The 27,956-nt window shown below is 40.5% G+C and overlaps 2 protein-coding genes across 2 annotated transcripts; both read left to right on the top strand.

The window, feature by feature from the left end:
• Nucleotides 1–78: 78 nt before the first annotated feature.
• Nucleotides 79–13,289, top strand: slc1a4 (solute carrier family 1 member 4). The gene is made up of 8 exons (XM_066696496.1): nucleotides 79–1,113; nucleotides 2,959–3,001; nucleotides 5,149–5,214; nucleotides 8,720–8,886; nucleotides 9,671–9,904; nucleotides 10,054–10,248; nucleotides 10,738–10,872; nucleotides 11,262–13,289. The coding sequence occupies exons 1-8, from the start codon at nucleotides 320–322 to the stop codon at nucleotides 11,494–11,496; spliced, it is 1,869 nt and encodes a 622-aa protein (XP_066552593.1). The 5' UTR covers nucleotides 79–319; the 3' UTR covers nucleotides 11,497–13,289.
• Nucleotides 13,290–13,941: 652 nt separating this feature from the next.
• On the top strand, nucleotides 13,942–27,827 carry cep68 (centrosomal protein 68). The gene is made up of 7 exons (XM_066696495.1): nucleotides 13,942–14,093; nucleotides 20,461–20,868; nucleotides 21,057–22,478; nucleotides 22,627–22,749; nucleotides 23,138–23,234; nucleotides 24,037–24,200; nucleotides 24,741–27,827. The coding sequence occupies exons 2-7, from the start codon at nucleotides 20,515–20,517 to the stop codon at nucleotides 24,780–24,782; spliced, it is 2,202 nt and encodes a 733-aa protein (XP_066552592.1). The 5' UTR covers nucleotides 13,942–14,093; nucleotides 20,461–20,514; the 3' UTR covers nucleotides 24,783–27,827.
• The last annotated feature ends 129 nt before the right edge of the window (nucleotides 27,828–27,956 follow it).

Raw genomic sequence — 27,956 nt, 5'->3', positions numbered from 1 at the left:
CGCAAGGTTTTTAGACTCTGGCATGCAGTGGAATTAGCTGCGCAGAAACAGCCAAGTCAGCTCATGCAGTTTCTTTTTCTTGGCTGTGGCAGCTGCTGCTATTTCAGGAGCCAGAGCCACTCGGACAGCCGCCTGGAAACATACCAAACTGCTTCAACCTTAATATAGTTGTTTCAGTTTTTGGATTTTGAAGGCATAACTAATTGGATTAATGAGGATTATTTCCAATGACACGCCATCTATCCTGTAAACACGAACATTTCAGGATTTCTTCGTGCGTTTCGTGTCAGAGCCAGTCGGACCTCAGTGTAGCAGATCAATGCATGGATATATCTGGGGAAGAAAAACGCAATTTCTAACCGGGTTGCATCATTTGTGTCTCTACCCCGACTGGAAACGGTGCGGTTTCTCCTCCCCTTTCACCAGACTGTCTCTCCATTGGCACAGCAACACGTTGCGCATTGATCTCAACCAGCAGCATCTCCTTGTGCCAGAAGCTGCAGACTGGATATACACGTCCAACCCCAACCATCCCTTTAGTGATTTTGGAGCAGTCCCCCTCCACATCACAGTTTGGGTGTCTGCCCGAGACATGGAGAGGAAGAACGAGAGTAACGGGCATGCGGGCACCGAGGTCTCCGTGCCAGCGGGGCAGAGAGTGGCAGACATGGACGGGCACCGGGCGGTCAAGGAGAAGTTGCGTCTGTTTTTCAAGAGGAATCTTCTGGTCCTCCTCACCGTGTCCGGGGTGCTGGTCGGGGTCGGCCTGGGCATGGCTGTGCGGAATATGAGCCTCACCCGGGCGCAGATGACTTACTTCGCCTTCCCCGGAGAGATGCTGCTCAGGATGCTGAAAATGGTCATCCTCCCGCTGGTGGTGTGCAGCCTGATTTCGGGGGCGGCCAGCCTGGACACCCGCTCCCTGGGCAAGCTGGGCGGGATCGCGGTGTCTTACTTCTTGGTGACCACCCTCATAGCCTCGGCTATCGGCATCGCCCTCGCCTTTATTATAAAGCCCGGCGTGGGCGCAGGGGCGCTGAATACCAACGACCTGGGCTTGGGACCCCTCACTGCCAACAAAGAGACGACAGACTCTTTCTTAGATCTTGCCAGGTAACATTTACAGTTATGCATGGAGAGGTACATATTTGCAGGCTGGAGGCAATTGGTATTATTCTTAATTACACCTAAATAAAAACATTATTGGAAGGAAGATAAGTGGCTCATAGAAGCTACACTGTCCACTACATGAGGAAGGCACTACCCCAGGCTATTTATTAGACGTGACCCACATAAGTACAAAACAACTGTCTCTGAGAATAACATCAGATCTACACACATTGGCATTCATATTTATGTTATGAGGCAACGTAAATGCAAAAGCAGTGGAAATGTATATAAAACATGTATTAACTTTTCAAATCAAACAGGATGCAATGAAGGGAGTGTTGTGCTGTGTTGTTCTTTTCTTTAAATCACCCTCCACCCCACACTCAAATAGTGAGAAGTTGTGTTCATGATTAATATAATAATAATAATAATAATAATAATAATAATAATAATAATAATAATAATAACTCATGTGTAGTGTCTGCTGCAGTAGGTCTCACTCAAAGTAAAACTAAGAAGGAAATCAGAATTTAAAACAGTGGGAAACTATAGCTCTGGCAAGGACATAATTAAAACAGAATTAATTATCTTATTCGAAAATAAAGCTTAATTAAAAGTATACCTTTATACATGAGAATTAAACTGTTTGCAGCTTCAGAATCTAAAACAAACATAGGCAAGGGATCCACGTCTAGGTGTATAAACACTGGAAGCCCTGAGAACTAACATACCAGCTTTGACACAATGTGATTACATGCAGGGATGTAAGGTGTAAGTAAACTAGTACTTTAAAACAACCACTAGCAGGAAGACAATCAACCATGGATGTGAACATTTGTATTTGCTGGGCTGTAATTGCTTAATTATGTAATCTAACTGGCAGTAAATAATGATTATACTTGGTAGGCTATGATTAACGATATAACATCACAGGTGAAAAATAATACATTGGAAATTACTTTAAAATGGTTTCCAATACCAGGCTGAACTCCCCAGGGCTATCTGTGGGAAAAATGAACAACTGTGAGTTGTTGATAATGGTGTCAAGGTTGGTGCCATGGGAGAAGCTACATGTGTTTAATCTTTTGGTAGTAGATAGCATGCAGATGGACTCCTTAAAATAATAAAGTAGAAGGGTTTTGTCCAGTATATAGAGTGTTTTCTTGGCTTGTTTTCTGAAGACTGAGTAATACAGTAATGTGCTATACTGTGGGTGAAGAAGTACAGTAATGTGAAAAACAGGGGACAGCGTTTCTGAATGGGAGAGAGTGTAAACTTGAGGCTGCTTACTATCAAGCATGGTGTCTATGTACTCATTTCTGTGTTGTCTTTTCCCCCCTGCTTTGTTAGGGAATTTTAAGTTATTGCTTACCCGTGTGGAGGAACAAAACAGTTTTGTAACAAATTGTGTGAAAGAACAGACATACACTGGTTCACATGCCTGTTGACCCCATGCTGTCTAGGGTCATCCTGTGCTTTCCTCTGGGAATGAGAACACCACACAGACACATCCCATATGAAAAAACACATCTGAATATCTTGAATCTGATGTGCTATAAGAATAATGATGACTGAAGAAAAGCTCTGTAGCTATAACTTTATATCAATCCACACACACACACACACACACACACACACATATGACAAAGACTCATTATGCTTCTGATATATATATATATATATATATATATATATGCACATGCACGATAAATTATTCTAAACTTCCACAAAAACAACAATATTTATATATTTTGTCCACTTATGTATTTTTGCTATCTCTTAAAAAAATGTGTTGCATGTTTTGCGGTTACCGTCTTTCATCCTGTTCTTATTCTCTCTTTTCATAAGGAACCTGTTTCCAGCAAACCTTGTAGCCGCCGCCTTTCGTTCGGTAAGATTCCTCTCGCTCATCTTTCCTAACACAGCCTGTACCATAGACATTTCTTCCAGACACACAGAGGCCATCTGTGTATCTTTACCTTCTCATTACAATTGTGGATTTTCTAGATCAAGAGAGTGCCATAATTGAAAAGCCATTCTTCTCCAGTTTGGACAACTCCTTTCTTCCCCAACGACAAAAGGGTTTCCATAGCAAATGCATTGCAAACTTGCGAGTTCCTTCACCCCCCCTACCGCTTTTAACACATTGACTGCTAACTGATTTCATTTAAATTATGTGAGCTTAGTTGCCGTACTCTAAAGAAAAAGTTGGGCTCATTACTAACTGAAACCACTGTGAAAAATCTGTCCAGTCACCCCAGAATTGGAGTGTGCTACTCCATAATTGACAAGTCTTTCTTAACAACTAACTACAAAAAAGTATGAACAATAAACTTGGATGCATGTTGCTTGTGTTCACAGCTGAGAACGCCTCAACTTTTGGTCTTCCAGAGATGGTTACCTGGAAAGACTCCAGTATCTGAGGCAGCAAAGGCCATGTGTTGAGGCTGGCACTGGCAGTCAGTCTGCCAAAAGGATGTTTGAAAGATGGAGGGGTAATGTTCTTTCATAGGGGCCGGCTTGCCCATGGCTGGCGTGCTTTGGAGGCCTCTGCAATCTTCATACAATTCCAATCTGAGAGTGCAGATTCCACCCCCTGTGGATAGCAGCCCTCTATCCATCTCTCTCCAGCTCCCAGACCTCCCTACTTCATTACCAGTCCACAGAGATATAAGCCCCTATTCACTCTGCTGCCAAAGGAACAATGCCCTGCCATTCTGAAACAAAGAGTGCTGTGATGAATGCTCAGTGGTGCAGTCTGTCTTGGCAGTTCCCCGTTTTGGAGAGGATAAATCCACTTTCCATTATAAACTAGGGGTGGGGGGGTGGGGCAAAGGGGGTTGAATCAGCTCTCCTGCAAACCTTGAATAATTAAACTCCTTTCTGTTTTGTTTTATGACTAGTGCAAAATCCATATTCTGATGCTCAACCATCTAATTAATTGGACATTATTATTTAGGCAAATGTTACCAAATTCATTAAAACAGTGAATTGAATACATATACTTGGTAAGTGGGACAGCGCCAACCCTCTCCCAAGCCCATATCTCTGCTGAAAGAGACAGTCTTTATGGAGAACTTTCCACCAGATAATCCCCCAACAAGAAACATTCTAAACTGATTATTATTCTCCAAATAGTACCGTCAGTTGACCAAAAATTAAATACATTTATTTATTTTCTTCAAAAATTGTGATCCCCTGATTACGATCCCCTGATCCCCTTACTAAGCATGAGACCAGCTGATCCTTTTAGATTAACTGGAAGAGAGCCATGGATGTCTTTGTGTGTGTTTTAATGTGTATACAGTGTGAAAAGGAGGTAGAGGTTAGCAGCAATGATTGAGTTCATGTTCTCTGAGAGAGCAAAGTGACTGCCGCTGCAGTGAGAGAGAAAAGTATTGTTGGGCACTTGAACACAGCAAGTTGAACTTTAAAACAGTAACAATATTGCTTTGTAACAGTGCTGGGATGGCCCAGGAAAAAAGCGAATCCCGGGACACAACTAGGTTATGGGCATTTCAGCTGTTAAGCTATATAAACAGAAAAGTCAACATGAAGACCAGAACCACACAAATGGAAGTTGAAAACCGGTGTACTAGGACACAAAATAGCAGGCAGCTCTATACGCAAACGTGTTTTTGGAACAAACTACCATACCTTGTTGTAGAGTCTGATTCACAGAGATCATTCAAAAAGTATTGTGATGAAGACGTAAGATCATTAAACCACTACAAGTTAAAATACTGCGGCGCACATTCGAGACCTTGAATGGTTTGGCTCCTGACTACATCAGTGAACTGTTATCTCCCTGTGTACCCACCCACCATTTTCACTCCTTGGACTCTGGCCTTCTTACAGTTCCCGAAACCAGGCGTCATACCCTGGGTCACCGTGCTTTCTGTACTGTTGCTCCACTGCTGTGGAATGATTGTAATTAAATTGTAATTAAAATAACTAGCATAACACGGCTTACCTAAGAGTGATGTGAAAGTGAAGATTCAGTTCTGCCTGCTCATGTAATTCTTGTTTGATTCACAGTATGCAACCGATTACAAGATGATTCCAGTTGGAAACACAACTCACGGAAATGTTACCTATCAGAAGGTATGTAATAACCTGGCACGGTTAACATTCAAAGGCAGAGGACTTGGCTGTTGTACTTACCCTCTGAAGTTGCATGCCTGACTAGTCTTGTCAACAGTGCCAGTGAACCTTAGGAGTCTGGGCACGAGCTCTCTGTGTCTTGCTATCTCTCTTTTCTACAGCCTTTTCTTATTAAACCAGTCAGAGCTGGTTTCTTGCAGGGGCTGGGGGACAAAAGTGGATGAGTCCAGTATTTGTGACATACCTGTATGACAGCAAGCCAGTGAAGATGCCAAGTCAGCATATTGGCCACAAACCACTAGATAGTGTGACACTGAACGACAGAGGCTGGGGTCACAACATGGCTTCTGCAGCAGAAAGTAAACACACTGGGCAGCGAACTGTGGAGGAAGGGCAATGTAGTGGGTAAAAGGTGAGGATTTGGGGGAATGGGGAAAAGATTAAGAAACAAACATGGTGAATTCTAATTTATTTTAGAATACCCTCATGAGGAAATGGCTTGATTTACATTTTTCACCTACTGTTTCTGCCTATCTTTCTGATCAGACAGTGCTTCAGGGCAGAAAAAGTGTCATTTCAACATGCATGTGTTTTATGGGAGAGCAGTTGGTTTGGTTTTATCTTGCAGACCTTAAGACTTACTGAGAATTGTATATGCACTCTGACCTTTCAAGAGTAAACATAAAATAAAATATGTGGATTAACTTAATATTAAGCACAGCATGCGGTTCATTTGCCCTGGAACTTGTGAGAGAATCTGTGCACCTTAAAACACAATCAGAGAACTCTATACTTCTGTGGTCATAGAAAGCGTCAAGAAGCAGTCAGACATAGTATATCATTTGACTATGTTTAACGGAACGGTTTTTGTTTGCACAGTGCCTATGCAGGGGAAAGTCAATAGTACTTGCTGGCTTAGCCCTCTCTTACAGCTAAGGTAGCCGTGGACGGCAACTCTTACCAACATGCTTTTGAAACGGGTTTTAAATGACACCTCTTTCTATCAATGGCTAAATGCATCTTCTTCCTCGGCATGTGATTGTTTTGACTCGCTAGTGAAAGCATGTCAATGTGCAATACTTTGTGGATGTTTGTGGATGTTCATACAGTCAGTGGCACTAAAGCCATCACTTCTTGTATGGGGAAATCAGCAAGAAGTACAGCAGTCAGGTATACACATTGACTGCTAACTGATTTCATTTAAATTATGTGAGTTTAGTTGCCTTACTCTAAGGAAAAATAAACTGGATTTAGAAAATCAAACAATTAGCCAATAGCTAATTGAATTCATGGCACTCATTTTGACAGTGGGAGCCCTCAGTTGAAACAGAGCTAACTGGGTAACATTGTGGGCCCTAAGGTGCCTGGTAAACCACTGTGGTGGCTGTGGCGTTGCCAACTTCAAGCTCAGTGAACTCTTGTAGGCTTTAGACAGTTCTGTGCTGACATGGAGAGTCACAATTGGCATAAGCATCTAGACCCAACATCTACTTCAGATGTAGGCCCTAAAATAGCGTCCTATACAAAATTATAATGATTTCACCACACATTCTGTAATTCTTCACTATTTTGAATATATTTAGGGTAGCACATAGTACTAAGGTTATCATTGTGTATTGTGACTCGACATGATAATCCCAGCAGTCACCTTGTGTCTTTGCCATTCTCTCCTGGATGATGGTCTTGTTGTTTGCTGATGCAAGTCATGTATTGAATTTATGATCCCCCCGATAACCAGCTTTATATCAGACATGTTCTGCAGAGCCTTGGGAAGTCATTCACCGTACAAAATTAGATTCTGACGATTGGCAAGCAATGTGTTTGTGCATGACTGGTTTTGAATAGGGAATACATCAATTGTATTTGGTTTACACAAGAGTATGGGTGAGAGATACTTTCTCATAGGATTTAAAAATTGTAAGAGATTTCTTTGGTAGCTTTGCTTCATACAAAACTGAACAGCATTCTTGACATCAGAAGTCATTCATGACAGGTTAGTAAGAGGCACAAGCCAATGTTCACCACTGGAAAGTACATTGAGAACCATGCAGGGATGTAACAATGTACTGTACTTCTTGAAAACAAACTTAAATAAATAAATAAATAATAATGGCATGATCTTCAAACTACAAATTCCCTTACCACAACTAAATGTAATGCCTAAGATGAATGTGTTATAATTGAAAGATTGTTAATTAAAATCAGATAATAATTATTACTGATCTTCATGATTTCCACACAGCTGGGAATATCAAGGTAGATCAGTTGAAAAGTTAATGCATGTCAGTGATCTTTGTACCTGTCCTGTGAACTGTTTCAGGAGTAAATATTAATGCAGAGCAGACAGGAACTGCTGAAAATTGTGTTTTTTCATAGAGTAAGACTTTGACCTGTCTGCTACTGAATTCAGTATTTTTGCAGCTGCAGGTTCCTAAACTATGCCATTCTCAGGATAAACTGTGGATTTTACTGGCAGTTAATCCTTTGTGGCTGGATTCTGAAGTTGTCTCCAGCTCCATTTCTTGACTTTTCTTCTTTCCCCTAGAATGTGAAAGTGCAGATGGGTAACAAATTAAAGGAAAAACCTGAATAAATGATTGGAGGAAAATAACAGTGTACTACATGATACAATTAAGCAATTAACAGCCTATCCTGCTCTGTGGCATGTATAAAAATGCTGAGCAGGCCCAGCTGACCTCGATTTTGAATCAAGATGGCATGAGGAAAGGATCGAAGTGGCTTTGAAAGAGGGGTCGTTATTGGGGCACCATAGACACTGGTCTACAGAGATCTCATAATCTCGACAAGTGGGCAAGTGCATGTGTGGGACACCAAGAGAATGGTACAAGCCTGACTTTCCCAGCATGGTTTGGGTCCACTTGTCCCCTTAGAGGGAAGGGTCACTGCAAATCTTTACAAGGTTATTTTGAGTGATCACCTTTATCCTATGGTGACACATTTCTATCCTGATGGGAGTGGTCTCTTCCAGGATGACAATCCACATCCACAGGGCATGAGGGGTCACTGAATGGTTTGATGAGTATGAAAATGATGTGAATCATATGCTATGGCTTTCGCAGTCACCAGGTCTCAACCCAATTGAACACCTATGGGAGATTTTGGACCGACGTGTTAGACAGCACTCTTTACCACCACCAAAACACCAAATGCGGGAATATCTTTTGGAAGAATGGTGTTCATCCCTCCAGTAGCGTCCAGAGACTCAGAATCTGTGCCAAGAACATTGAAGCTGTTCTGGTGGCTCATGGTGGCCCAACACCTTACTGAGACACTTTATATTGGTTTTTCCTTTAATTTGTCACCTCTCTCTCTCTCTCTCTCTCTCTCTCTCTCTTTCTATATATATATATATATATATATATATATATAAAACTTGCTTGTAACTTTGGCCTTAATGTTTTCTTCCTAACCACCCTATCCAACAGTGAAGGAATTGCCACTAAAATCCTGGCATCAGGTTCAACCAAATCCTATTCTACTTTAGGTCCCTGTTGGAACAGACTCTGATGGCATGAACATCCTGGGGCTTGTCCTGTTTGCCATGGTGTTTGGAGTGGCTTTGAGAAAGCTGGGTCCAGAAGGGGAGGAACTGATCCGATTTTTCAACTCTTTCAATGAAGCAACAATGGTCCTGGTCTCTTGGATAATGTGGTGAGTAATTATAGTAAGTAGAATCACTGCTTCTAGTCTTCACAGCTGCTAAATGTGTGCAAAATAGCCAGTTTGGATCTCACAGGATTCAAAATAAAAAGATGAACCAGACAGTATGAAATACAAACTATATTCAATTTAAAATGATAATACAACAGAAGTAGATGTACAATAAACCAGTGTAATCTTGTGCACTTTGTACTGCAGATTAACCCATTAAGCATCTTGTTTCTTAGTTAACATGTCTTTTTTAAGTGCAAGTTATACATTAGTTCCTGGAGAGGTTATGGAGTTCTAGAGTTGGATCCTTGCACGATGCCTGTCCTCTTCAATACTAATGAGTCCATCTACGAGACACAGAGGAATGTGTGTTGATCGTAGGTCATGTGAGAAAGCAGATTTCAGTAACAGCAGAGATTAAGCTGCCTGAGAGTTGCCAAGATCAAAGTTGAACTTCAAATACAAATTTAATCCTGATTAAATATTAATCCCTGTGTTACAAAACGGACAGTGTTAAAAAGACCACACAATAAAAAAACCAAGAGTCTTAGGTCATTTAAAAGATCATGCTTTCTATGGTTACAGGGCACTGTCCTACAGAAACCATCTTCATGGGACCAAAAACACAAATCACACTATGAGGGGATTTCCAACACAGGTGCAGGTCCAATCCTCACCTGCCCCTTCAGAAACAGAGCAGAACAAACCGATTTCCTGGTAATGTGTGCCCTTCTTCCTGAGGTGTCACATGAAGGTGTTATGAGGTGTAATTTCTCTTCAACAGGTATGTTCCCATTGGTATCATGTTCCTGGTTGGCAGTAAGATCGTGGAGATGGAAGATGTGGTCCTACTTGTCACAAGTCTTGGGAAGTACATATTTGCATCAATCCTGGGGCACGTTATCCATGGAGGGATAGTTCTGCCTCTGATCTACTTTGGATTAACACGGAAAAACCCCTTTAGCTTCCTCTCCGGCCTTATCACACCTTTCACCACAGCCTTTGCTACCTGCTCCAGGTATGTAGAGTAACCTGGTTCTCAATGTAGAATTCTGAGAAGCTGTAGATTCGCTCAAAGTGAATTTATTAAAATCACTTGACCAGGTGTGCAGGGTGTCTGTTTACTTAATTAAGACTTTGCTCAATGTTTCATTTTGTTCCTGGCAGTTCGGCAACTCTTCCATCCATGATGAAGTGCATTGAAGAGAACAATGGAGTAGACAAGAGAATCAGTCGCTTCATTCTGCCCATCGGAGCCACAGTCAACATGGACGGGGCCGCCATCTTCCAGTGCGTTGCTGCCGTCTTCATCGCACAGCTGAACAACACCGAGCTCAACGCCGGGCAGATCTTCACCATCCTGTACGTACACGTCTCGGTGACAGAGAGACTTCCTTATCTAGTTAGACACTTACACAGTCAGACTGCAGGGAGGGACAAAGCAGCGACACACCATCTTCCACAGCAGTGCTGCAGAGGATCAGTTTATTTGGCTACATACAGTAAAGGAGCAGACTTGCTTCATGTGATGTGATGACATCAAAGTAAAGGTATATATAGTTCAGTCTGTTCTCTGGTATTTATTTATACACATAGAGATTAGTTCAGATGCTTTCATTCTCATCTACAGTATATAAAGCTCAGACAGTTGTTTTGAGTAAATCCAATGATGCCAGTACAAGGCATCAGTTCTTTCTACATTGCATATACTGCATTGCCTTGCCATGTGGTAAACTTCTTAATAACGCACTGAACTAACACGGTGGGCCTGTACACTACACAGCAACAGTAACCTTACTGCACAAGAGGCAACCAAGCACATTTCTCACATTCTCCACATTCTGTTTGTAGAGTGACTGCAACGGCCTCCAGTGTGGGGGCTGCTGGGATACCAGCCGGAGGGATTATTACCATTGCCATTATCCTAGAGGCCATTGGGCTGCCTACCAATGACCTCTCTCTCATGCTTGCTGTTGATTGGATTGTGTAAGTACTCAAATACTGATCCCCCACTGCTGCTAACTGTGGAATTCTACAAGAAGGATTTTTCCAGTATATATTTTCACATCAGGTGGTATTTGAATTAGTTGATAGTAATATAATTGTGTCACAACTCCTAAGTTTATATCAGCTGAAACATTTATCGTAATGAATGGGTTTTTTAAGTCAATAAAGTGGATTCCTCAGTTAAAAATCAATTCTCCTATATTTGCGTCTCTTGCCTCTGTGTTTCTGCTGTCTACGTGCATCAATAACCATACCCTCAACAATGTCTGTGTATTCTAGCTAATCATTAATTTACATTGAGTCTTGTAAATATATTCATTGTTATATATGCAAAATATATATTGTTGTTCGTGTTTTTTCTATCCCAGGGATCGTACAACCACAGTGGTGAATGTCGAAGGCGATGCCCTGGGAGCAGGGATTCTTCACCACATTAACCAGCGGGAGATGAAGAAAGAGAAGATGGAGCTGGAGGAGGTACGGGTAGAGGCCGTTGCCAACAACAAGTCTGAAGAGGAGACCTCCCCTCTGGTCACGCACCAGAGCCTGCCCAGCCCTCCAGCCAACTGCGAAGTACTGGATTCCACTGAGTCCATACTCTGAACTGAAACCCTTTTCTCGGGGTCAAAAAAAAAAAGCCTACCACTACAGACATCTGATCTGAGACCGACACACTATTCCTGTGAAGCCTTTACTTAATCTGAATGGCAACCTGGATATATTTCTCTTGCACCTTTTAATGAACAAGTGCCATAGCTAGGAGTAGTGTATTGGGTAGTGCAAGTTCTGCCTGACAATGTGATTGTTGCAATTTCTGCTCCTTTACTCAGTTCTGACTTCTTATGAGATCCTAACCTATGTGGTTTGCAATCGGTGCTCCAGGCTTTTAGAGGCAAGATGAACTGGGACCGTGAGGGTGGGGGTTACTTTTCAAACAAAAAATGACATTGATATACACCCTAATTAAGTGGATTTGTTTAAAAAAGCAATCACTAATGATTAATACATAATATCCAAATCCAGAAATTTTGCAAATTAAGTTTTCTTGGCGAAGTGCATTGTGTTCACACTCCATTACTGTAATTAACGATCTCAAGTCCCTGTCTTAATCAGAGGGACAGAGGAATATTTCAGCTCAATTTCAAAAGCTGTAAAAACTGAAAGAAGTGTAGTGTATCCACTGGACTTCAAACCCCCTTCAAAACTAAGACATAATAATACAAATAAATGAAGGGAAATGTTGATAGGTCCCAGAGCCTTATATTTTCAATATGGCCGGTGGTTTCAATATTTCTAGTTGTTTTCCAATCCAGACTTGTGCTGCAGATCACAGCCTCCCCTCCCTAAACACACAGACTAGATATTTACTGCCACCCACTGGCTAGGTAGTTTTATATATCAACACTAGCGGTTTTGGTTTCTTTTTTGTAACTAAAAGCAAAAATATATAGCACAAAACTTGTTTGAAACTTATTTTACATGCTGGTTTTCATTGTGTTACATACATATATGTTTGTTTTTTATCTAGCGACAAAATTGTTCACAATCCACAATTTACTTTTGAACTTACTTTTGAATTTACACAATTGCCGTTGAATAATTTACTGCAAAAGGAATGTGTGTTGTAGTGAATCACTGGACATAAAACTTTGCTGGAGCATGAGATGGAAAGAGTATCCATTTCTAGGTGCATCATTAATACGGATTTGGGGTTCAGTCTTGCCAAATCAAAGCCCCTGCCATTTTTAACACTGATATAACCCTGAGCTGTGGAGTAAGCTAAAAATGATCTGCTACTGAAAACTGCCACCGTGTAAATTGAACATTTATACAAGGAGGCACTAGTGACTTCAAAAATGTTTTTAAAATAATCTTTCATTCTTAATTACCTTTTTGAATGGGAAAATACTAAAAGTCTGACAACTGTACATGCATGCTTTTAGCCTGTTTTCACTCCTATGCACACTTGATGCTGTTCAGTTAGTTAGCTATGAGACTAACGAAGAATAACAATAATTCCGAACACATACTGACCATACAAACAATAGGAGGCATTTTAATGTATTCAGATTGTTAACATTTTATATATAGATAATCTTTATGGTATAGCCAATTGTTTTGTTAATTTATTTATAGATTTTTAAATCTATATTGTTTTAAACAAATCTATTCTTTTATTGGTTTTCTTTTCCTTACTAATTATACTGATAGCCATTCCTGGCAATAGTCAGAGTACAGACCAATCATTGTGTCATTTCCTCAGGCACTTGCGGAGATCCTGTTTGTATACCAGGTGCTTAGATAGCAGAATTATGTTCCTCTTTGAGATTTTGCTGTCACTTTGTATTGTTTCTCTTCCTGCTTTTTAACAACATTAAAGCTGTTAAATAATCATGTTCCCGTTATGCATTTAGATGGTTTTTGTTAAATAGCATATGCATTGACTGTGCTGCAAAGGGAATTCGGTATAGTAATGTTAACAACTTTGGTTGACGTTAAACTAAATCAAAGTGTCTTGAAAATGTAACAGAGATGCATTGGAAGAGCTGTGCTTATGGAGATGTCAGTACCAGTGAAGTAACTGGTTTTCTCCAGAGGATGTCACTGATGGGCATTTTAAGTTTTAACATTACCCTTATTTTCAAAACACGTATATATTGGGGGAAACAGCACATATGCAGGCCACACGTCTTGTCTACAGTGACAATGTGAAGTGTATTTGTTTTTAACTTACCTTCAACACATTTAGAAGATAAGCTGTAGCAGAGCCAGTTACATACACATATTGCTGTCACTATGCATGTGCGTTTCTACTCCAACCACATCACAATCCCCCCAAATCTCCTGCAATCCCTGCGGTGTCCAAAGCACCTGGTCGCGTTCTCGGTTTCCGCAGGTCTGCGTGGATCTGCGCGGCTCCGCCAATGGGATCGGCGGGATTCTGCAGCTCTGCGCACAACTGCGCTGCACGACTCCTATCTCCTAGAGACAGCGCAGATCTCCGTGAGGCGCCTCTGATTGGCCAGCAGCGCCTCTCCGCCGCCCGTGTGTTTGTGAACCATTTCCTACCGAATGGCCGGCGGGGCGTCTCTTCTGTGGCGCTTACAGTCATTGCGGACTGTTTTGCACATCTGCGGGGGCAAAAAAAAAGCAGTTTAAAGAAGAATTGCCAGTACAATAGAGAAGCAGAAGAAAGAGAGGTAAGCCTGAATGAAAGAGCAAATGCGATCTGATTTCCCTTGGTTTATGGGCATGCAAAAAGAAAAGAAAAACAAATTGACCGTTATATAGCTCTGTTTTGTGTCACGGAGCAAAACACAGGACAAAGGAACAGGAAATGTCATATACCATTACATATACGACCTCGCATGTACGTCGGGTTCATCCAAATTATAATAATAATTATTCATAACTTTTGTTTTGCTGTGTTGTTTGCAGACACGCAGTTGTGAGCCGGTGTGTGAGTCTGCAAAGCGAGCTGCACTGGAGACTGTATCCCACAGCACTTTACAAACACTGACATATTTGCATAAATGCATCATTAAATAGTTATCTAACATCCTCGATAAATCCCGAATGATCCGTCGACAAAAAAAAACAAAAAAACAGTGTAAAGCAATCATCTGATCAATCCCCAGGGAATAAATCTGTTCAAATGTAGTTTTTAATGTTGAAATCAGTAGTTTTAATTTTATATATCTGGCTGTTTATCCACCCTGCTAAGATCGATTCAATTAGCTTACATTACATTTCTCTTGCATTTGACCTGCATTGGGGAACCAAAACACAGGAATTAGAAATTGAATTAGAAATTGAAATCCTGGCAGGTTTATCAGAACTCATGTTACTTTTCTTTATGACGAATATGAATGTATCTTTTATAGGTGTGTGATTATAGCTTTTACAGCTCCTATGTAGGAATCCAAAGGCTATACAGCTACTAATAATATTGATTTACAGTCCACATGTTGCTTTAAAGGATTTATCACCACAGTGAACACAAAACAACAAGCAAGTGTTTGCAACTCAACCAGTAAAACAGCACAATATTTTCAATACTTGTGGAAACTGGGTCTGTGTCAGTCAAGAGCAGAAAATGTCCCAAAAACTCATGTGTAAGTAAAATAAAGTAGCATTTCCCCAGACCTCTGTAACCCGAGTCTGTAGTCTACCTGTTACCATGGGGGTTGGTGTAGTGTACAGATTGTGCTTCGCGGTGGAGGTAACTGAAGCTGCTGGAGGCCTGTCTGCCACAGTCTGTTTGTTTCAAAGCCGGTGGTACATAACATAGATCTAAGGCTCCAGAGCCTCTTTCATCTCTGGCTCTAATTTTATCCCATGGGAAGAGGACAGGCCAAGAACAGCAGCTCGAGTAAATCTGCTATCCTTTCTCCCAGACACACCCCACTGCCGCCACCTCGGCTTTTAATTCTGATTTTAATCACTGCATGATACAAATCCAATAAGCGAATGGTTCCAGGAGATGTTTTTAAAGAGTGGCGTCTTTAGTCAACCCTCTAAAGGGATTGCTGTCCAAATCCTTAAAGTCAATTATTCTGTATTGATCCTCTGCCCCTAAATGTGTTAGTTTAATGCTTTGCCTCAGGTTTTTAAAGAGCATAACACACTACACTCAATTAACATGCAAAAGAGAAAACATTATACTCACTTCTTTCTATGCATTTCCTGCAGGACACATTTATATTTTCACTCCGTACACAATTCTTGGATTTCCTCCAATAATTCACATACAAAGGACATGAATGGGGACTTTACAGATTATCTGTCTGATGTGTCACTACATCGCTTTCTTTTCTGTACATTGCGGAATAGCACTATACAGAAACAAACATATAGATTTGCATTGCAACAGTGGCGATACACTCTGTGGAACAAAGTAAATAGATTCTGTTAGTTCACCGTGTAAGTTACGCAGGACCTTAAGAGTAAGGAGTGTTCTTGTTTAAATTTACAAAAGGATGCACTGTGCGACTGTCAAAACTGTTTCTAGGGTAGGTAACTTTTTTTTTTTTTCCCTCCCTCCTCAGGCCTTTAGCATGAGTGATATTTAATCAGTAACCAATTCGGAAATAGTTGCTCTGTCACAAGTATCAGATTGCCTAGATGATCTATTTCTTACCAGTGTCCAATTGGAACAAACATGGTTGCTAGGTTTTATGTAGACAATACTTAAGTGCTTTCAAGTCATGGTATTTGCTGATATGCTTCACCAAGTAGACATTGTTGTAGAGAGAAGAACCATAAAAACAGTAGTAGTAAATGTGCAAAACTAATTTAGAATTAGGAAGGCAATGAAATTACAAAACTACATTGTGCTATGAACTGAGTCATTGAATTGTATGCTGAATATTGTTTACTAAAGAGAACAACTTATAGCTGATTTTAAACAAAAAAGCCTCAGTAGAGACTGCCTGTAGGTCATTGTTCACAGGGAGCGCAGTGATTGGCTCTCTGTCCTCGATATTACAACCCGTTTCCTCCGATGCTTTCGAGTTGCCATGGAAACAGGAGATGGATGAAATACTGTTGGGCTTTAAAAAAAAAACCTAAACAAAACAAGTCCTTTATTTGATTAGTTGATATTTACATGCAAAGAAAAGAAAAACAAAAGAAAGGAGAAATGATAGTTTAACCTATTTTTTGACCATTATCAATGAGTAGCCTAATACACAACACTTATGCAAAGCTGCTGAGTTTTTTGTGACTATAGCTGCAGGTGTCTTCTGTTGCTGCTTGCTATTGGTCTTGCTTTTCCCTGAGGTGTAATTCACAAACCAGAGAGACAACACACTATAAATGCGGGGAGGGGAAATGTATTAGGCCCAGTAGTTGGTATGCATACAACATTCTGCATTTCAAGCTAATTAAAAGCTAATCTTAACTGAAAAGATGTAGAAATTAATTTGTAAATGTTCACAGTTTTGTGACGTCTCAATTACCCTGTGTTTTACAATTTAGAAGTACCTAGCAGAATCATGATTAGGTTATTTTGACCCAAATATGTAGGTGGTTAATTGGATTTATTTTGGGGGGGTGGCATTTTAGATGTATGCCTAATTGTTTGTGTTAAGCTCTATCATGTAATTGGTATTATCCCCAAGTATGAATATCTGTACTGGCATAACATACAAAAGGATGACGAACTCCGATTGTTTTAGTCCCTGTAGTTACTTTTGAATGTGTATCATGTGATCTAATGCAACTTATTCCTGTAAAGTTATTAAACCCCCTTGTGTTTTCCCCTATTTTAAGTGCCTCGGCAGCTGTGATTGATGCATATTGGTACACGCTGTAGTCCCTGTAGGTCACATTGGATAAAAATATGAGGAAAACCTTTGTGGGGTTCAGTTAGCCATCCTATATCTGGACCAGCCCGTGTAAAGTTCACCCCCAACATACTACTAAACCCGAACAGCCATTGAAGAACGCCATGCATTCCTCTCATACTGCAGCGATATATACCCCTGCAGTGTTTGATTACCATTTTAGCAGGCTGCTTGAATGAATGGCCTTCTTGATTGTGTGCTCTGAGGCACATTGTGAGACTCAACAAATAATCACATTCTTCTCGGGGACAGGGGCAGGCCCAAACTTGCTCTCTTAATGGGATTACTGAATCAAAATTTGAAGCCAACGGATCTTCAGTGTTCTGTGTAGAACCAATGTAGAATTAATGCTCAGTGCTTTTTCCCCAGTCAAAAAAATAAAGGCAAAGGAGAAAAATAAAATACAGCATATGGCTTAAGGCTGTAAAATCTTTTGAGTGACTTTATATACCCAAGATTCTTTTGAGGAAGTTGATAGGGATAAAAAAAAAATCGGTCTCTGGATCAAAATGTTTGTTATAGTATTGAAATGTCATGGGTTGCCACTTTTTATAACATACCTGTCTGAATCCTTAACGTTATGTTTTTGTCTTATCGGTGTAAGTATATCAACTAGAAGACAGTCTAACCGTATCAATCAATATTTTAAATCCTGCTGGGTTTCACCTGCCCTGAATGTTGGTTAACTGCGCATTGATAAAGCATGACAGTTTGATACAGCTTAGTTGATAAATTAATACCTACCTGAAGGTGTCTTATTAATGTAGAATTGTATACTGTATTTAATGCAATGTATATTTTAAGTATAAGTTGTTTCATACAATTTCTGATTATATGCAAACTGTTTAAAGTGGATACTTTCCAGGGCAAGAAGGAGAAATTGTGTATTTTTTGGCGTTTGCTCTTTGGTTCTATTTTTGTAGTTTTGATACTGTTACCATGGGAATGTCAAATGTAGAAGAAGGTGATTTGTTTTCCAGATTTGATGCCTTTCGGATCTGGAGGCAGAATGACACCATGCTTACAAATTTGTCCTAGATTAGCAACTAAAAAAAAACCACTGTCATCAAGCACCAGCTACTGTAATTAATCATATGTAGCATGGGAAAAGAGGCTTTCATTACCAGTCGTAAAATGTTCTTAAACAATATACACCTATAGTATACAGTGGGGGGGAACAAAGTATTCGATCCCCTGCTGATTTTGTACGTTTGCCCACTGACAAAGAAATGATCAGTCTATAATTTTAATGGTAGGTGTATTTTAACAGTGAGAGACAGAATAACAACAAAAAAATCCAGAAAAACGCATTTAAAAAAAGTTATACATTGATTTGCATGTTAATGAGGGAAATAAGTATTTGATCCCCTAACAATCAGCAAGATTTCTGGCTCCCAGGTGTCTTTTATACAGGTAACGAGCTGAGATTAGGAGCACTCTCTTAAAGGGAGTGCTCCTAATCTCAGCTCGTTACCTGTGTAAAAGACACCTGTCCACAGAAGCAATCAATCAATCAGATTCCAAACTCTCCACCATGGCCAAGACCAAAGAGCTGTCCAAGGATGTCAGGGACAAGACTGTAGACCTACACAAGGCTGGAATGGGCTACAAGACCATCGTTAAGCAGCTTGGTGAGAAGGTGACAACAGTTGGTGTGATTATTCGCAAATGGAAGAAACCCAAAATAACTGTCAGTCTCCCTCGGTCTGGGGCTCCATGCAAGATCTCACCTCGTGGAGTTTCAATGATCATGAGAACGGTGAGGAATCAGCCCAGAACTACACGGGAGGATCTTGTTAATGATCTCAAGGCAGCTGGGACCATAGTCACCAAGAAAACAATTGGTAACACACTACGCCGTGAAGGACTGAAATCCTGCAGCGCCCGCAAGGTCCCCCTGCTCAAGAAAGCACATGTACAGGCCCGTCTGAAGTTTGCCAATGAACATCTGAATGATTCAGAGGAGAACTGGGTGAAAGTGTTGTGGTCAGATGAGACCAAAATCGAGCTCTTTGTCATCAACTCAACTCGCCATGTTTGGAGGAGGAGGAATGACCCCAAGAACACCATCCCCACCGTCAAACATGGAGGTGGAAACATTATGCTTTGGGGGTGTTTTTCTGCTAAGGGGACAGGACAACTGCACCGCATCAAAGGGACGATGGACGGGGCCATGTACTGTCAAATCTTGGGTGAGAACCTCCTTCCCTCAGCCAGGGCATTGAAAATGGGTCGTGGATGGGTATTCCAGCATGACAATGACCCAAAACACACAGCCAAGGCAACAAAGGAGTGGCTCCAGAAGAAGCACATTAAGGTCCTGGAGTGGCCTAGCCAGTCTCCAGACCTTAATCCCATAGAAAATATGTGGAGGGAGCTGAAGGTTCGAGTTGCCAAACGTCAGCCTCGAAACCTTAATGACTTGGAGAGGATCTGCAAAGAGGAGTGGGACAAAATCCCTCCTGAGATGTGTGCAAACCTGGTGGCCAACTACAAGAAACGTCTGACCTCTGTGATTGCCAACAAGGGCTTTGCAACCAAGTACTAAGTCGAAGGGGTCAAATACTTATTTCCCTCATTAACATGCAAATCAATCTATAACTTTTTTGAAATGCGTTTTTCTGGATTTTTTTGTTGTTATTCTGTCTCTCACTGTTAAAATACACCCACCATTAAAATTCTAGACTGATCAGTTCTTTGTCAGTGGGCAAACGTACAAAATCAGCAGGGGATCAAATACTTTTTTCTCTCACTGTACATGGTTGATTTCAATAAGACTTTACTCTTAACCAAATCTTATAAGTGTGTTCCTCATAATATGGTACTACTTTTAATCTATGGATGATATATAATACAATTTTGCATAAATGGGAACATGCATCAATCAACCTTAATATTCCTGTACTATATACTACTCTAGTCGTGTGTGATCTTAAAATTGTAAAAATGTGTGAGCTGGATGGATGTTTGCTGTTTACTTCAGTAACCATTAGGAAATGGCCTTAATATCTGTGAATGTCTTTGAATATGTCGGGTGACAATGGCTTATAAAAGTGACAGTGTTGCTTGATTTGGATACGTCCCAATAGTTCCATTCCATGTTGTTGTTCCATGTGTGTGTGTGTGATCATTCTGTACAATAAGGAATACACTTGTATAGGAAAAAAAAGTACAGAAGTGAATTTGGGTGGGAAATCATGAAATGTTTTTGTCTTGTTAGTGACCAGAGGCTTCACAAGACACATGACTTGGGGCTGGGCAGCACTGTGTATCCATGGCTCTGGAGGTTGACCGGACTTTTAGCGAATTGCCAACTCGGATGGAACCCAGAAGCTATGGCAGATGGAGAAAAGGGGTTCCAGAATCAAGTGACTACGTCCATTCAGACCAGACCAGTGCTGACATCGGTACACATGTGGAGAGAGCCAGCGATTTCACAGGGTTCTTTCAAGAGCTGTACACCAAAGATTCAGAGCGGGGCAGCCACAGAAGGGCAGTCACAATTTCTCCTTCCAGGTATTCCACTGGAAAGACCACATACACCATAAGAAAGCCATTGTTTTACCCTTCTGTTGAATGCAAGAAGGTGTCGTCCCAAGCAAAGAGACAGCTCCTTCAGAATCACCAGGTAAGGCTTCATGCCACTAATGCAATAAATCCAGATAATGCTCACTTTGATGTGTATCTCTTTGAAGCTGATTAAAAGATCCATGTTTCAGTTTTCACTAGAAGGTTCTGAATAAGTTCATTAGAGATTCCTTTAAAATTGGTACTCCATGTTTTAATGTGTGTATTAATATGCATTTTGTTTTTAAGGCGGTAGAACCAGAGGAAGAACACACTGTGCAATTACACCACACTTTAGAATATAAATCTCCAGCAGTGGAAACCAAGGACAGCACTGATTGTCTTTCAGCGCACCGGGGCTTTTACACAGCCACAACCGAGGGGGTGCCGGGACCCGGGGATGCACCGTACCTTAAGGATTGGTGTCCTTCTCGGGAAGAACCGAGCTTCAGGTCGGGTGACCGATACACCCGGACTAGCAGACGCAGCTTCTCAAGTCCACCACTGGATGTCTGCAGTCTCCGAGCGAAGTCCAGTCTAAGATGGACCTCTGCTCATCGAGCTTCTTCACTAGATGTATACCTTCCCTCCTCGCGCCTGGCCACGAAAAGCAGATCCCAGGCTGTCACTACCTCTGACCTACTCTCCCGTCAGAGGACAGATCGGCCCTTGGCTTCTCAACGGTTGTCACCATATCAGGCTGATTACTGGGCATGTGCCATCCCCAGCTCTTTACCTCTGTCTCCGAACAGGAGTTCACCTCGCTGGGATCCGAATGCGGAGTATGAGGCCTTGCTTGACTACACTTACCCTCTGAAACCTAACCACTCTTCTACCCAGGATGCATCAGCAGATCATCACCTCCTGCTGTCCGATCCTTTAATGAAAGACTCCGGAATTGAACTTGACCGTTTCTGTAACTCCACTGACTGGACGGTGAGGTCTGTGAGTCCAGCTTGCCCTGACCAGCCCTTTTCAGTCAACAGGAAGGACTACCAGGCCAAAGAACATAGTTTCTCAAGCAAGGTTGTGCAGCCGCCTAGTCCGGATCTGAAGGAACACTCCAAATTTGATTCCATGATGTCCAACAGTTGGTACTCCTCCTTGGACCACATAGATCTGTCTCTGGAAAACTCTTGTGGTTCAGCCTGGCTGGAGAAGCACATGGATCACAGCACAAGGCGCCCGAAACACAGCATCTTTTCATCCTCTGCCTTAAAGCCAATGTTTATCCCTTCCTTGCACCTGCTTCCTCCCCACAAGGCATGGGATGGTGAGGAAGAATTCTGCCCTCTGCCTCTTAGGCTGAGGGAGCTGGAGGTTTTATCTGAGCAGTTACAGACCATTTCCATACAGGTGAGCAAACCGGTTGACGTTGGCTGGGACTCGAGCTCTTCCCTGGAAAAGGAATCTCTCTCCTTGAAGTCCTCAACGACTCTGGTGGAGGCCAAGACCGAGGAAGGAGCTGGAGCCCAGGACATCTCTCAGGAGTGTCACGAGAAGGAAACCAGTCGGCTGATCATGGGGAGTGATGTTACAAAAAGCAGCCTGAAAAAAGTAGCTTCATTCATGGATCGGCTGGGAGGATTGTCTGTCCTAGAGGTCCAAACAAAGACACTAGCAGACCATAGCAGCACAGACACAAAGGAGTCTCTAATGCAACATGTTCAGGTATTAATTACTTAATTCATTAAAAACTAAAATATCCTTCTTTGTATGACTTAACTCATAGCTAAAATGTTAATTGTTAACATTTTTCTTACTTACCAGATGTTTCTTACTTAACAGATAGATAAATGTGCATTTTGTTTCTATCCAGACCTTTTGTTTGCATCTGGAGCAGCTCATTCAGTGGCTGTACAAAGTTGTGGGGAGAATGGAGAAGTGGAAACCCCCAGCAAGAGACATTGAAAGCATTAAATCCTCTTTTGCGGATTATAAGGTTTGTGACCTGAATATCTGGGGATATAGAACACCCTGTAAACTCCAGACTTTCTATTGTTGATGAAAGTACACCATCTATTAAAAGCTGACGCCTCTCAAATACGTCTCCTCTTAACCCTAGCGCTAGCATCCCTAGACCTACTCCTAACCTTGAAATCTTGAATTCAACCTTGGTCAAAGTAAATCTAAATATCTTTGAAATTCTGTACACACCATATGAAAGATCCATTGTTTCACGTTAGTAATGGTTAAGAACATTATTCTGCTGAAAGTACATGATTTGGTCTGGCAAGCTGGGGAAAATCAGCAAGTGGACTAAAACCTGTAACTTTTTTTTTTTTTATGCCTCGATTGTGAGAGTATTTTCCTATTTCTCTTCTCTTAAGACGTTTCAGCAGGAAGTGGATGCACACCAGCCGCTGACCACCACGGTTTTGAAAACTGGGGAAATCCTGCTGAGCTGCATGAGCTCCACCTCCCCTGGTGAGAGCACAGTGAGCGGGCCGGGCCGGAAGGCAGGGCCCAGGGGATGGGTTTGTCTGGGATAAAACGAGAACCTCAGAATGGGGAGAACTCCTGCCCGTTTCTACCCTTGACATACTTGGGATAGGATTGGCACCTACCATTAATTTAATACTGCGCAAATACAATCTGCAGTACAATCTTACAATGCCGGAAAGGGTTAAGAACACAATCTTTGTTGTAGCTATAAAGAAAAAGCAGTTAGACCGGAAATCCCCATCCACTTTACTTTACACTTCTTAGTTTCACCAGGAGCATTGTCTTGTCTGATGGTCTCTTGACCAAAATGTCAGCTATTTCCTCTTCATAACTTTTTTTTTTTTTTTTATTGTATCCGGAGGAACATATTATATAGTCATGCTAATATTACTATCTTATAGACGAACACAGTACCTAATGCTACTCGACACCACTACTCTACTCTACCCTACCTGTGAACCGAAAGTAGTCTACAGAGGAATTAAGCCATGCGCGCTGAGGCAGTGGTATTATCTTTCAGGATTTGAACATAATGTCAGTTATTTGGTCCCAAGTCTCCAATACATTTTGCTTCACTGATTTTTGAATGGTTTACCATGTTTACTCGGAGCAAAGAGTTAAGATGTCAGATATCTACTGATCCAAAGTATGAAAGGTCTTTTAGGCACCAGACCTGTACATGTTTCCTATACATATAAAACAGTTTAATACTCTGATTTGAGTTTTGAATGCCTGCTTTGTGTTTGGTTTCCTTAACCACTAACCCCGAATTGTTATGTGCTAGTCTTGAAGGAGACCCTAGGATTGATTGAGAGGCAGTCCAAGGCCCTTGAGACCCACACAGAAAAGTTGTTCTCTTCTATACTGTGCGCTATGGACGGCATTAAAGATGAAGACAAGGCACATATGGATGCTGAGCTAAGCGGGGAATCCTCCGATTCGCAGCAGGTAAAGTTGCCCAAATACAAACCCTTCATCCTGCAAAAACACGAACTACAGCTCTGGCAGATCTAGCAGTTTCTCTGTTAGTGTAATTTTATTCAAGCTCTCGGAGCACCATTGGCTGGCATGTAAATAATACTTGAAACTGACTTTATCATTGATTCTTTTTGTTATTAGTTGGAAGTATCAGGTTTCCCTTTTAATGTTAGTATTTTTTCCCTTAATGTAATAGAATTGTGTTTTGAAATGATTTAGTTTGCATAGGGGGCTATTGTTAACTGGCATGACCAAGCAATTTAACCTCTCCAGAGGTCAGTACTTCTAGTGTTTCAGTCATGCTTCCAGTTCATTTATATTATTTAACGTACCTTTTCAAGGTAAACGTGATTGTTTTGCATAACTAATCAAAGATTATTTTCTCAGAAATGTGTGGGAAAATTTGAAGGTTTAAGTTTTTCCAATTTAAAACAAAAACTATTAATTGTATTTGTATACCAGCTACTTTATTACAGGAAACACTGCAAATCACACTGTTTTTTCTTGCAGAGTCAACCGCTGAATGAAAGTGGATTTGTAGAACAGGATTGAGAAAAGGTGACGGCTCTACACTACAATTAAAGGAACACACTCAATGTGTCGGTTTCTGAACAGCTTGAATGACTCTCCTCATTTATCGCCCCTATGTTCTTGTGCTGGAGTACCGTGGTCACTGTAAACAAAACCACTGTCTTTGAATCAGTCCTGCATTTTAACAACGGTGGCATTGAATGTTTACTATTTTTACAATCGCTTAAAAGCTCTTCACGTTGTTACAGTTTGATTTGTTTTTTAACTTCTATGTTTATCGTGTTTTGATACGATAACTTTACTTGACAGATAACATCTAAAACCAATTGATGTTTTGATCATTGAAAATGGTATAATCTGAACAAATCTTTCTATGGTCCTTTTATACACTAAATAAAAAGGTAATCTATCACATTTATTTTGAGTATTTAAAATGCCAACATTTTAAATATCAGTTTCAGTTTTACAGTAGTGAGTTTACAGGGTTTTCCCATTATAACCGTATGTGCTTTTAGGGGATTTCTCAAAACCGAAACCTCTAGGATTTGTATAATTAAATGCAGCACATAATTTGGAACAAAAAAGAGAATGTTTAAAGGGGAATATAATATATGTGGTATTCTAGAATACTTGTCCAGACTTCAGATACCCATCAACCCCAATTTACCTGTGAATCTCCATGGTACCGGATTGTACCACTCATATACTGTCTGTCATCCCAATGCCAATGCACTCCAGCCTCCTGCTACTTCATAGATCATTTGGGCAGGATTATTGGCTGCCCTTTCAAAAGCCTTCACACAGGATTTGTAGATTTTAGTACAAATCAAGATCTTGTGTCATAGCTGTTCTCAGTGCAGTCGATGACTGACTGTGCTCTCACTGGGCCTTATATTGTGACTGTGACTCATATGGTTCTCATCCAATCACAGACAGATGACTTATCCTTCTGTAAATGGCAAGACTATTGATGCAGAGAGGCTGGTTTTGAAAAAGAGTTAGCCATCAGCTTCATCATAAGGAATATTTCATTTCAGGAAAATGGTTTAGTGTTTAAATAAAATTGCTAAACCTGAAGGATCTTTATTAAATTTAACTGAAGAGCCATAATGTGCAACAGGTTAATGTTATATAGATGTCTAAATAGATGTTTGTGTGTTCCATTAAGATTTTAAGGTACATTGATTTTCTTTTTTTTTGTATAGAAAGAACTGTGAGACCAGCAGCTAGGTTTTTATAAGCAGCTGATATCTGAAGGATTAACAGTCTGAGATCGCACAAACTCCACAATGAAGGACATTACATTAATTTGCACACGTTTATATTGAATATATATATATCAGTCTATATTGATCCACTGCTGGATGAAGGTCACACCAGGATGTTTCCACTTACTTTGATCTACAGCTTCTCTTTTCCATTTGATTTTTATCTTTCAATCTTGTATGTGGTTGTCTTCTGTGCCTTTTTTCCTCTCTTGGGATCCATTCAATAGCTTCCTTTGTCCGTATTTTATCTGCCCTTCTTGCAATTTTAACATTCTAACTTTTAATGATGCTGTATATTTTGGTTCTCAGATCCATTAATTTCTTTTTCGGTCTTATTATTCCAAGCATACATCTTTCCATGCTCCTTTTTGCATTAAGTGACCAGGTTTCACAGCCGTGAGCACTGGTCACATGCATTGATCAAATACTTTTCTCTTGAGGCAAAGGGGTAGATTTGCTATCAACCGTTTACTTGCTTGTGTGAGAGATCTTGAAATTGAGGTTGCACGTGTTTTTGCAAATACGAGTGTCATCGGTGAATCGTACGCTTTTCAAATTGAACACTTCAAGAGTTGCTGTGAAGGTTTATGGAGATGTACTCCTTTACAAATTTGATCTTGTCAGTGTCTTGTTGGGAGTCAAATTGTTGATTGGGTTTAATGAGTTAAATAGGTTTCCTCAATGTTTTGATTTATTGGATTCTTTGACTTCAATTTTGCATACTCTTTATGGGATAGCTATATATATTTATATATACACAAAAGTGTTATCCTACATAATGTGCTAGTTTTTAAATAGTTGGGTTTCCTTTGTTAGATGGTGTCAAAGGTAAAACCTTGGCATCTTCTTGCATGTGTGTTTCTATACATCTTTACACATTTTACAAACTAGAGCAGATTGTGAGGCATTAACCTTGTTTTTAACCACAAAACACACTTTACTATTTATTTGCACATAACACATTCAATATTTTATTTTTCACATATGAAATGCACTCCGTCATACTAATTTACTAGATTTTCAGTGGGCAGTTTTTTCTTCTCGTCCTCTTATTCCCACTCCCATTGTGGCCTCATGCTGAAGAACTTCCAGTCAAGGTGAATGAGCAATTGCACAAGGAACAGCATCCCACCCATGTCTGAGGACCACTGGCATAGATCTGCCTTAACATGCAGGAATAAAATCAACTGGTATATAAACAATGTGCAAAAAAAACTATTGGACCATTTTTCAGGTATAGCTGCTTATTTAATGTTACAAAAAAATCTACAGATTAATATATAAAAATAAAAACTGCAAATGATCAAAAATGCCAGAGCAATGTTCCAATTCATTGTACACAATTCACGCAACAAACTATGCACGTTCTAAGAGACTGCAGCAAGTAGTCTCTTACCTAACTAAAGAAAAACTGCACAATTATAACAAGCTCTCAACTATAACCAGTGGTCAATCAGTAAAAATATACAAGCCTTGGCAGAGCAGTACTTTGAACTGGTACTGATCCTACCAACTTCTAAGACCTTAAGGAACTCATATATGGGGGGACTGCATTAAAATGAACCATTTTTCTTGAATGCTCTGCAATCTGTAAATCAAATTATTCTCCAATAACCACAATTTCTTAGTTAGTGCCACTTGACAAAGTTTTGATACAAGTTCAAGCCTTTACAATGTATTGTTTTTCATTTCTTAATGCAACTGACAACTATTGGGTTTACATTGTCTTTCATATATGAAAATAGTTAAGTTTCACTGTTCTGGTAGCCACAAAATAAACTTGGTAAAATACACAGCATTATTTTTCAAAGAACATTTTGTGGTCCTCGATTTTAACTGTGTCAAGGTGAGTGTGTGATTTCACCAGAGACATCTTGCATATCCACAGGTAAGTTAAAATGTACGGTGATTACTTTCAGAACAAAAT

The sequence above is a fragment of the Amia ocellicauda genome, chromosome 23 (assembly GCF_036373705.1).
Source record: "Amia ocellicauda isolate fAmiCal2 chromosome 23, fAmiCal2.hap1, whole genome shotgun sequence".
Taxonomy (NCBI): Eukaryota; Metazoa; Chordata; class Actinopteri; order Amiiformes; family Amiidae; genus Amia; species Amia ocellicauda.
Note: the sequence above shows the minus strand (reverse complement) of the source record. Positions and strands in the feature narration are given on the sequence as shown.